General features: G+C 48.1%; 1 protein-coding gene across 1 annotated transcript; it reads left to right on the top strand.

Annotated features, from left to right (window-relative positions):
* Positions 1 to 369: 369 nt before the first annotated feature.
* SERPINA6 (serpin peptidase inhibitor, clade A (alpha-1 antiproteinase, antitrypsin), member 6) lies at positions 370 to 9,013 on the top strand. Its single transcript, XM_006767957.2, has 5 exons — positions 370 to 465; positions 2,194 to 2,820; positions 4,619 to 4,889; positions 8,234 to 8,381; positions 8,507 to 9,013. The coding sequence occupies exons 2-5, from the start codon at positions 2,211 to 2,213 to the stop codon at positions 8,690 to 8,692; spliced, it is 1,215 nt and encodes a 404-aa protein (XP_006768020.1). The 5' UTR covers positions 370 to 465; positions 2,194 to 2,210; the 3' UTR covers positions 8,693 to 9,013.
* The last annotated feature ends 2,458 nt before the right edge of the window (positions 9,014 to 11,471 follow it).

Raw genomic sequence — 11,471 nt, 5'->3', positions numbered from 1 at the left:
AAGCAACTGGCTGCTTTTATTCCAGCTGAGGTCCCCTTGAAGGCAGGACCATGCCAGACTCATCCATAGCCTGAGCTCAGCAAGTCTTTTGTGACAGGTGTTAGTGCCATCATGCCAATGAAGGGCACCTGTGGCTTCTACGCCAGCTGCCACTGGGCAACCACAAACACTGACGCAACACCAGCCACATTTTGATATTTAAAAATAAAACATCAAAGAAGTGAACCTAAAGTTAATCTGGGGTGTTGCTGTGTTACTCAAAATTCCTGGAAAGGCCTCCTATTGGTCAATGACTGAGGGGAGGGGACCACCAGTGATGAAGGCCACTGGCCCCCTCTAACCATTAACCAGCCAGGAAGCTGGCGAACAGGATTTAGCAGCAACTGTCCCTCTGGCTTACTGTACGCACCTGAGGACCCAGGACGCAGGACACAGCCAGCAGCTGCAACCTGGACTCTGCAGACGGTGAGTAACGGCTGAGGACACTCCATCCTTTGCTCCTGCCAGACCTCAGAGCACAGGACTGCAACTTGCTTATTTGATTTTTTAAATTAGGACATGAACAGCCAACAGGGATAGGAGGCAGCCCAGGAGAGGGCGTCCTGAATTCTGTGTCTGCCCATAGGAGGTTTGGTTTCCCCTAGCCTCCAGCTTTGTGGGGTTGACACTGAGCCAAGACCTATTTCCATCTGTCTCACAACTGATGCTCCTAAGCCAGACAGCATAAGAGCCCAGGACCAGTCTGAGAGCTGGCATGGCAGCACCCTGGGGGGACACAGGGTCAGGAGGAGAGGGTGCCCGCCTGGCAAAGCACACACTGTGCATTCTACGGAGTTGCACACACACCCTGGCTTGGTGACCTGGGGCAAGGATACTGCAGATAAACCAGCACTATCTGCTTTCACACCACGTTAGGAGGCCCCAGGGCTGTACCTGGCCCACAGGGGCGTTTGTGAAAGCCAAGGATGCCGTGGGTGCTCACTATGTAGGTCACTTCAGAAATGAGGAACAAGGACATACTTGAAATGAATCATGAATAATATTGGCACTGCATTTCAGAGAGTTTTTTCACTCATCATTCTGTTATCTATAGAAAAAAGCAGAATGGCTGATCACAGGCTCTGAAGTCAGAACACACGGCTTAGAATTTCAGCTCTAACTCCCTGGGCCTCAGTTTTCTTATCTGTGCAATGGACCCAGGATGACCCCTTAAGTGAGGTCACATAAGAAAATACTAACAGCTGTGACTGATATTCACAACCATCTTAGAGCATCTTAATCCCCATCTGGGAGGAGTAACACAAGAGACAGCAGGAAGAGAAGCAAGCCCGCCTAACTCTAGGCTACACACTGTAGAGAGCCTTTGTCTAAGAGGGGCTCAAAGACAGGTTCAGAGTGACTGGAGCTAAAGCAAAGATCTCATTGCAGTGTGATGAGGACAGTGACAGACAGAAGCACAGGGGAAGGGCTTCCTGGAGGAGGTGACCTGGGACCTGAGGGAGTGAGCCAGACTAGGCAGGGAGAGGCTGACCTACAGAGTGGAACCATGTGGGGCAAGAATGGGACGGTGCCCAGGCCAGAGCCAGCTCCACAGACACTGGGAGCTGCAAGGACCTTCCCTGCCCTGGCCCCTGCAGAGCAGTGAGTCTGGTGTGCTGGGAGAAAACCCCTGGGATAGCCAGTCATCGGGCTGTGGCTCAGGCTTCCAAGGGCCACATCTGAGGCTGGAAGCAGGGCTGGCTATCACCAGTGACGAGGTCATGAGGCCCCCCTGGGTCACCTTGGTGAAGACCCACCCTGCCGGGAGCCCTGGAGAAGGCCATCAGCTTGTTAATTAAAGGGCACTATCAAAAGAGCAAAAAGGCGCCCACAGAATAGGAGAAAGTACTTACAAGTCACATATCCGATGAAGGGTTAATATCCAGAATACATGGAGAACTCCTAAAACTCAGTACAAAATACAGAAAAACAACCAACTCAATTCAGAAAATGGGCAAAGAACTTGATAAATCATAGGAGGTATAATTTATACTTTCAGCTGAGACAATTGAGGCCCAGAGTCCTCCTGACTGGCCCCAGTCACACAGTCAAAGCGGAAGAACTAACTGGGGCTTGAAGGGGTCTCCTGCCTACTGTCCACCCGCCCCAGTGCCGGAGGCCCCACATCATCTAATGAGCATTCTCACTCTGCAGGCCCAGCGTCCTGAACAATGCTGCTCGCCCTGCACACCTGCCTCCTCTGGCTGTGTGCCAGCGGCCTCTGGACTGCTCAGGCTGAGGACTCTGAGGCTGACATGAGCGTGAGGAGCCAGCACCGGGACCTGGCTCCAAACAATGTTGACTTTGCCTTTGACCTGTTCAATCACCTAGTGGCCTCAACCCCCGGCAAGAATGTCTTCATCTCCCCTGTGGGCATTTCCATGGCCTTGGCTATGCTTTCCCTGGGGGCCCGTGGCTACACCAGGACCCAGCTTCTCCAGGGCCTGGGCTTCAACCTCACTGACACGCCTGAGGCCAAGATCCATCAGGGTTTCCGGCACCTCCATCGCCTCCTCAGGGAGTCAGACACCACCTTGGAAATAACCATGGGCAACGCCTTGTTCCTCAACCAGAGCCTGGAACTGCTAGAGTCCTTTTCCGCAGACACCAGGCATTACTATGAGTTGGACACCGTGGTGACAGACCTTCGGGACTGGGCCAGAGCCCACAAGCAAATCAATGAGCACATCAAGAACAAGACACAAGGGAAAATTGTGGACTTGTTCTCCAAGCTGGACAGCCCAGCCATGCTCATCCTGGTCAACTACATCTTCTTCAGAGGTACCCCACCCATCCCATTCTGATGGCACCTCACCTGCTACTGCCAAGACCAGTAACAGCTATCAATATTCAGGTGCACTCGTGGGCAAGGCCTTTTGTTTTACAGAGCTCATGCACGTGTATGAGTCTCCATCTTCACCATAACCCTACTAGGAAGATGGAATTACATAACCTTACAAAAAGGTCAAAACGACAACCAGAAGAGTTGAGTGACTTGCCCAAGCTTTTATAGGCTGGTCTGAGGCCCAAACATGTAGCCGAGAACAGTCTGGCTACCTCACAGTCTATAAACATTGGCTAAGATCTGGCTGTGAGTCAGGCCCTGGGCCAGGGCCTGGAAACAGCAGCCTAGAACCAGACAGACCTCCCGAGCTCTAGGACTGCACCTGAGCTGTCGTGTATACATTTCCCAGGTGCTCATAGCCAGCCAAACTTCAGTTCCTCCTCACCCATTTGGAACAGCTTTTCCAAAATCTCTTTTCATATAAATCACCAGGGAGACTTGTTAACATTATAGATTCCAAATCCCACACCTGACCTACCTACTAAAGCAAGACCTCCACAAGGAAGTCCTAGAATTTGTATTTTTAACCCTCCTCTAATCATTTTAATGATCAGGAAATTTGGGAACATATTATCCTTGAGAATAAAATCTCCTTTTTTATTTTTTTATTTTTATTTTTTGGTGCCCTTGACCAGAATCGAACCTGGGACCCTTCAGTCTGCAGGCCGATGCTCCATCCACTGAGCCAAACCAGTCAGGGCGAGAATAAAATCTAAACTCCTTAGTTCTCAACCCCCATCTGCTCTCAGGGAATTGGACAATGTCTGGAGATATTTGTGGTTGTCATAACTAGGGGTGGGGTAGGATGTGCTCCTGGTATCTATTGGAAGGGCGTCTATTGGAAGAGCCCAGGGGTGCTGCTAAACACCCTAAAATGCACAAGACAGTCCCACAATGATATTGCCCCAAATGGCTATAGTCCAGTGACGGCGAACCTATGACACGCGTGTTAGAGGTGACATGCAAACTCATTTTTTTGGTTGGATTTTCTTTGTTAAATGGCATTTAAATATATAAAATAAATATCAAAAATATACATCTTTGTTTTACTGTGGTTGCAAACATCAAAAAATTTCTATATGTGACACGGCACCAGAGTTAAGTTAGGGTTTTCCAAAATGCTGACACGCCAAGCTCAAAAGGTTCGCCATCACTGCTATAGTCCCAAGGTTGAGGAACCCTGGCCTAGCACCATCTGCTTCTTTGCCACTCCAGCCTCATGTCAACATTTTCCCAACACACACACACACACACCATGTCTGACCATACTGAATTCCTTTCATATGCTGGAGTATGACTGTCCCTGTAGAAGCCTGTATGAGTTTCCTATTGCTGCTGCAACAAATTACTGCAAATATGGCTTAAAACAATGCAATTTATTATATTACAATTCTGAAGGTCAGAAGTCCAAAATGAGTCATACTGGGTTACAGTCAAGGTGTTAGTAAGGCATGTTCCTTCTGGAGGTCTTGTTCACACCCCTCTTCCATTTTTAGAGGCCAATCTCAGAAACGGAGCTAAGCCTCAATCCATTCAAGAGTGGAAGAGGGAACAGGCCTTAAACCTCGGGGGATTTCCCATTTATCAGGAAACTCTAGGGGACTGGCCGGGACCTTCCAGGGTGAGGGAAGCTGCTGTGTAACTTGCGTAATGGTTACCCCTGGCGCTCAGCTGCCACCACGCTCCTGCTCTTACAGGCCTATCTCCTGCCCTCCCTCTCCCTCTTTTTCCCAGGCACGTGGGCACACCCCTTCGACCTGGCAAGCACCAAAGAGGAGAACTTCTATGTGAATGAGACAACCCTGGTAAAGGTACCCATGATGTTCCAGTCGAACAAGATCAAGTACCTCAATGACCCGGTGCTCCCCTGTCAGCTGGTGCAGCTGGACTACCTGGGCAACGGCACCGTCTTCCTCATCCTTCCAGACAAGGGGCAGATCGACGTGGTCATCAAGGCACTGAGCCGGGATACCATGCAGAGGTGGTCCGATTCCCTGACCAGTGGGTAAGCCCTCCAGCTGGCTGTGTGAACTTCTGAAGTGGATCTGTCCCCAGAAAGTGGGGTGCGTGGAAAAGGGGTACACCTGGGCGCCCCTAGTGCCCCGGATGCACCTTCCAGGGCTCACTGTTTTCCTGTCTGCTGGGTTCCCAGAGGCCATGAGGTTCTCTGACCTCAGGTCACCTTCATACATCTGTCCATTGACACTGAGATACTTTGGGGCATTCCACAAAGGGAGGTGCCTGGGAGGTTAATAGCCACCCTCTGTGTTATCATATGTTTGCATCATTTTTTTAAACTGAGTGCACCAGCCTCCCACTTACCCATTTTATAACCTTGCTTCCCTTAAACCAAGTAAAGCTAGAGATGCCTGAGAGACTACGGTTAGACATGTAATGAAAATGGCCAGAGTATCCACCACGGAAGCAATACAAAGCCCATGAATGACTCTTAAGTCACTCAGGGATCTAACTCTTCTTCAATAATCAGTCAATAGTAAAAATCAGGACATACAGTAGGTAATAACTGAATAAGGAGAAAGAGAGTGAGGAGTGTCCACGCTGATGGGTTGGTGGTCAGGAGAACCAGCCAGTGAATCTCAGGCCCAAGAAAGGGGTGGGCTTAGAGTGCATATTCAGGGAGGCTGGCTGAGCATGTGAGCAATGAATGAAGGAAGGAACGAACAAATGAATTCATTTCCCCAGGCATTTCTGAGCTAGAGGACAATTACAGTTATGGTCAAGCATGTGCCCAGCCCCAATCCTCACCTTGGAGGAGGCAGATGTTCTTGAATGATCCTCACTCTTAGGAAATCTGAGTTCTGTCTGTACACAAGCAAACACGAACCAACAAGGGACCTGGTAGTGGGTGGGGTGGTGCAGACTCCAAGGGCAGAGGGCATGCAGGGAAGGGAGCAGCACTTGGATCTGGAGTAGCTCAGGAAGGTTCATGGAGCAGGTATCATTCCTTTCATTCCCTCAGTCACTCACTTATTCACCTAACAGTCATAAATGGAAGCACTACTGTGTACCACGCACTAGGCTAAGCAGAAGGGATAGAATGGTGAGTAAGACACAGTGCAAACCTCAAAGACATGCACTCCAAAGCAGAAAACATTCTGGTGGAATTTACAGTGGACAGTGACGGCAGCTCTGCCCAAGGGAGAGAGGGAAGGTGATCTGTGCAATGCCGGGGGGTGGGAGAGGGAGGGGGAGGTCCCTGACTGGACCCAGGGCCCTGGGGAAGGAGATGCAGAGCAGACTGCTTTGGCTTTGACCTGTGTATTAAGCCTAGGTGAAAGTTCAACCAGCAGGAAGTGGCCCCTAGAGCATGAGTAGAAGAGGGAATGGCACCAAGTCAAGGAGGCTGTGCCCAGGACCCAGCCAAGCTGGGCAGCAGCAGCAAAGGATAAGAACAATTCGACTCAGATGAACTTAGCAATCCAAGACTTTGGAGGTACAGTATCTAGAAAGAAGCTCTTCTACTTTTTTACATACTAGAGGCCCGATGCACGAAATTTGTGCAAGGGGCTCGGCCCCCGCCACCATGGAAGGTCATCCGGAAGGATGTCTGGAAGGCCATCCGGTCTAATTAACATATTATGTTTTTATTATTATAGATGTAGGTTTGGGGCTTTATGCTCTCGAGTTGCATTTACTTTGAATGATTCCCTCCACTGTCCACTGCTGGGGCTCCTGGAAAGGTTATCCAGTTCCAGGAATGGACATGGAGGTGCCTGGGAGTTTGACCTCACTCCTGAAGGAACTTGGGGTCTACTCAGGTCTGGGATTCAGAGAGACCCTCTATGGCTACATGGGGGACACAGAAGGCATTCTTATAGAGTCCTGAAACCAAACATACCTGCCCTGAGTGTGTGAGGTTGGGGGGGGGGGGGGTGGTATGTGGAGGTGGGGTATGTTCATGTGAGCCTGTGTTTGGGTGATGGGAGACAGAGACCCATTTGCCAGGTCTTCACCATTTCAAGTGTCCCATCCCCACCTCCATTCAGGTACAATGGCACCAGGTGCTAATGAAACACCCGGATTCTAACGAATTCTGGACCCTAATGTGTTGCAAATGAAATCGATAATCTTTCTCTTTACACCAAAAGTAATCTCTTCACTAAACTACTTTAAATTACCATTAATCAATAACACATGCCACTTTCTTCTAACTCCTTATTAAAATAAAGATCCAAGGTGAAGTTTTGCGCCTTTAGCCCTCATATGTGACTGGGCATGAACAATTCTCTACTCCATCCAAACGGAGCCTGCCCAGTCCCAGAAGACAGACCCTCCGGTTCCTCACACCCGTGCTTTTGTGACCCTTTCCCCACCTACCCTCCCAGCATCACCTTGACGCTCCCCAGTCTCCCCAGTGCACAGAGCCCCCACCTTCAGGTCCAGCTTGCACCCACCTCCCGCGGGAGCCTCTACCCACCCAGAACTCACACTCTGTCCTCCCAGTCCCCTTGTCCCGCTGTCAGAGCAGATTGCTTTGGCTTTGAACTGTGTATTGAGTCTCACTTACCCCAGCCGCACTGTGGCACACGGGCAGCTCTCCAGGGGTGAGGAGATGGGGCCTGGAGGCGGCTGGTCCTGGTGCTTCCCTGGTGTCACCGGGGGAGCCCTCGGCCTCTCCGGACTTGCAGTCTCAGTCTGGACACTGACGGCAGCGTGAGCGCGTGCGGACTGGTTGAGGTCCAGGAGGTAAAGAAGGCCCGCCGGCCTGGCATCGGTCCAGCCCGCTCACTTCCCGCTATTTCCCAGTCCGGAGGAGAGCGTCCACATCCCGCTCACCGCGATGCCTCCTCATCGCCTGGAGGGTGTTCCAGTGCTCAGGGCTGCTGGAGGCCTCCGGGACTCCCAGGGCTGTTGGCTCAGTACACAGAGGTGCTGCCTCCCCGCCTGCGGTGGAGCCCATGTCGTTTCGCTGATGCCCCTCAGACTCAGGGTTTCAGGAACCTTCTCACTCTCTGGAGAACAGGACAAGGAAGAAATATTTAAAAGAAATTAATACCTTGGTAGGTGAAAATGTTTACCATCATATGCCCAACATGATTCCACCTAACTTTCTAGAAACCCCACTGGCTTTATCCAATGAGAACTGCTGGCCCAATCTCAGAATTCTTACAGAATCAACCTCAGAGCAGAAGGGCCAGGGCACAGAGAGGGCTCACCATGGCTCTGCCACACAGCCTTAGTGGCACAGCTGGGGCCAGGTCTCCGTCCCTGTCCCTTTCCCCAGAAAACCTGTCAGCTGAGAGGCAGGGTCCGGAGGGATCACAGGAAGTCTAGCTGGCCAAGCCCAGCCCCGAGAAAATCCAACCCCGTCTGCTTACCCCCGAGCAGCCCGGTGGACCTGTACATCCCGAAGGTCTCCATCTCGGGAACCTATGACCTTGGGGACCTCCTGGAGGACATGGGCATTGCAGACCTGCTCACCAACCAGGAAAATTTCTCAGGCATCACTCAAAAAGCCCAGCTGAAGGTGTCAAAGGTAAGTGTCTCTAGAGCCTCCCCCCCCCAAAAAAAATGCACAAATAATAATCAGCAGCATGGAGCCCACTCATGAATAGGCCCAGAGCCCCAGGCTGAGAGCCCCGGTCTTGTCCATCCCCACAGGTGATGCACAAGGCCATGCTGCAACTCGATGAGAAGGGGGTGGAGGAAGCTGCCCCCACCGGAGTCACCCAAAACGAGGCATCCGAGCCTCTCACCATTCACTTCAACCGGCCCTTCATCATCATGATCTTCGACCACTTCACGTGGAGCAGCCTCTTCCTGGTCAAGGTTGTGAATCCTACCTAAGCGTCCACCTTCCCCAGAGCCACCACAGAAAGGACATGTGAGGAGGGAGGGCCCAGTCCTCTCCAGGTTCTCCTCTGTAATAACTGGCATTGTGACTGACGACAGGGTATTGAAGGAGAAAGGTGGGGCAGAACCTGAATCATAGCCGTATAGGGTAGTCACGTGATTTTGTTTTTTGATCCTTGAACTATGGTTAAGTAATCATATGCGGCAGCTGGGGGAAGGGTATATGGAAGCACTATTACTTTTGGAAATTGTGTAAGTTTGAAATTCTTTCTAAATAAAAACTTCAAAAAGAAATAGTGTAAGCCACAACACAACATGAAGACATTTTCAAAGTGCTGGGGGTGGGGGGGGAATGTCATTATCTTTCAAAAAGAAAAAACAAGTCTTCAAAAATGAAGGCAAAGTATTTTTTTAAGATAAACGAATGCTGGGAAAGTTTGTCAGCTTCACTAAAGAAATATTTTAAGTCGTTTTTAGGCAGAAAAAAGGATGACTCAAGATGGAAACCTGGACCTATACGAAAGAATGAAGAACACTGGAAAGGGCAAATACTTGTGTAGATAAAACAAAACATCTTAAAAACATCTTTAAAGTATAATTACTGCTTAACGCAGAGAAAGTTGTCAATGAATGTGTTGCTTCTCACCTCCTAATCTTCCCTTCATTGCTGCTCTGCAAAAATGAATCTGGGTCTTTTAAATATTTTTGCGTTGCCTACTGGGCATGATGCTAAACTTTGCCAGTAGAGGGCTGATAGACTGACATTGAGGAAGAGAGGCCTTACCCTCCTGGTTAAAGGCAAAGGGTATTAAATGAGATAAAAGAACTGAACTGACTGAATGACGAACAGATGGACATATAAATAGACGTAATAGATATGATAGATAAATAGATAAAAGATAAATAGATGACAGCTAAACAGACGGATGGATAGGGCATATATCTTGAAAAATAAGAATTGAAGTGAACTTCCTTAAATATACTACTCATCCCATATGTACCTGGACCGGAATCCTAAAGCCATTGTATTACTTAGTAAGAAAACATGAGAAGTATTCCCACTAAGGCCAAGAGTAAGACAAGGCCGCCAGTTACATCTACTACCATTTGCATTGTCCTGGAGGTTAGACTGTGTAATTAGAAAGAGAAAGCAAAGCTGCAGGTGGCATTTAATACTTGCTTAGCCCTAGCACAACAATGATTAAACAAACTCAAACAATGAAAGAATTCAGCCTAATATAAGGAAAAGGAATTCACATGCAAAAAGAGACCTTCATGCACACAAGTAACAACCAGTGAAGACATGTACTGGAAGAGAAAACCCAACAGCAACCAAAAAGATAAACATCCTATATAATAAAGAGCTATTATGCTAATTAGACCAAACAGCAGAACAGCCATCCAGACAACCTTCCGGACGAGCTGGGGCTGCGAGGACCGAGCCCCTTGCACAAATTTCGTGCATTGGGCCTCTAGTTAGAAATAAACAAGATGTGCACAGTCTATGTTCAGAAAATTATAAAATACTTCTTAAAGATGCAATCAAATGAAAATACATCCAGGGACACAGAAGCATGGAACAGATTATCGAACCTTAGAGGGAAGGTGGGGGGAGTGTGGGTGGGTTGGAAGAGATCAACCAAAGAACTTATACACACATATGCATAACCCATGGACCCAGACAAAGGGTGGTGAAGGCCTGGGGTGAGGGGTGGGGTGGGCTAGAAGAAGTCAATGGGTGAGGAGGAGAATTGGACATATGTAATACTTTCAACAATAAAGATTTTTTTTTAAGATGCAAAAATATACTTGAACAAATGGAAAGAAGTTTCTTCTTGAATAAGATGCCTCAACATCATCCAGGTGTCAGTTTTCCCCAAGTTAATTTGATCACTTAATGGTATTCCAATAAAAACACTAACCAATTTTTTCTGGAGACAGGCAAGATGATACCAAAGTTCATATAAAAAAAAATAAACATGCAAGAATAGCCAGGAAAACACTGAAAAGGAAAAGATAAGGAAGACAGGAGCAGGTGAAATGGAAATTTAATATTTGATCCAGAAGGACTATTAAGTAAGTGGCATTGGAACAACTGAATAGCCATTTGGGAGAGGGAAAGGATAACATTAGGCTCCTTCCTCACTCCATATTCAAGAATAAACTAAGAGTCAGAGATCTAAATAGAAGTAAAAAAAACCACAATACAAGTACTGGAAGAAAACACCACCATTTTCTCTATACATTAAGTGTAGGAAAAGGTTTTCTAACCATGCCTCAAAGCCCAGATGAAACTGAAGAAAGAACTGACCAACTTAACTAAGTAAAGAATATTTTTTAATTGCATGCCCAACAATTCATAAGCAAAGTCAGCGGAAATGGAAACTTGAAAGAAATATTTGCAATATATGTCCCTGGTAGAGCGACAAACCCTAATACATGGTGCTTAAACATATGAACATATGTCCAACTTCGCTTATAATAAAAAATGCAAATTAAAACTATACTGAGATACCACTTCCTGTCTACCAGAAGGCAAACATTTGAAAACTTCACAACACACCCTACGGGTTGTGTGGGAACGGTCATTCTCAGACCTGACGGTGGAAATGCAAAAACGGCCGTGAGGGAAGGAATTGGCAACAGAGACTGTACTCGTTCCCTGAGACTGATGTTGCCGATTACCAATAACTAGGTGGTTTTAAAGTATTTTTCTTTTTTTTACATTTTCTTTTTAATTTCAGAGAGGAAGGGAGAGATAGAAACATCAATG

This window comes from Myotis davidii, unplaced genomic scaffold (genome assembly GCF_000327345.1).
Source record: "Myotis davidii unplaced genomic scaffold, ASM32734v1 scaffold443, whole genome shotgun sequence".
NCBI classification, from domain to species: domain Eukaryota; kingdom Metazoa; phylum Chordata; class Mammalia; order Chiroptera; family Vespertilionidae; genus Myotis; species Myotis davidii.
Note: the sequence above shows the minus strand (reverse complement) of the source record. Positions and strands in the feature narration are given on the sequence as shown.

Coding starts and splice junctions, on each gene's coding strand:
- SERPINA6 (XM_006767957.2), top strand. CDS start 2,211: ATGCTGCTCGCCCTGCACACCTGCCTCCTCTGGCTGTGTGCCAGCGGC. Junction 2,821..4,618: donor CAACTACATCTTCTTCAGAG/GTACCCCACCCA, acceptor TCTTTTTCCCAG/GCACGTGGGCACACCCCTTC. Junction 8,382..8,506: donor CCCAGCTGAAGGTGTCAAAG/GTAAGTGTCTCT, acceptor CCATCCCCACAG/GTGATGCACAAGGCCATGCT.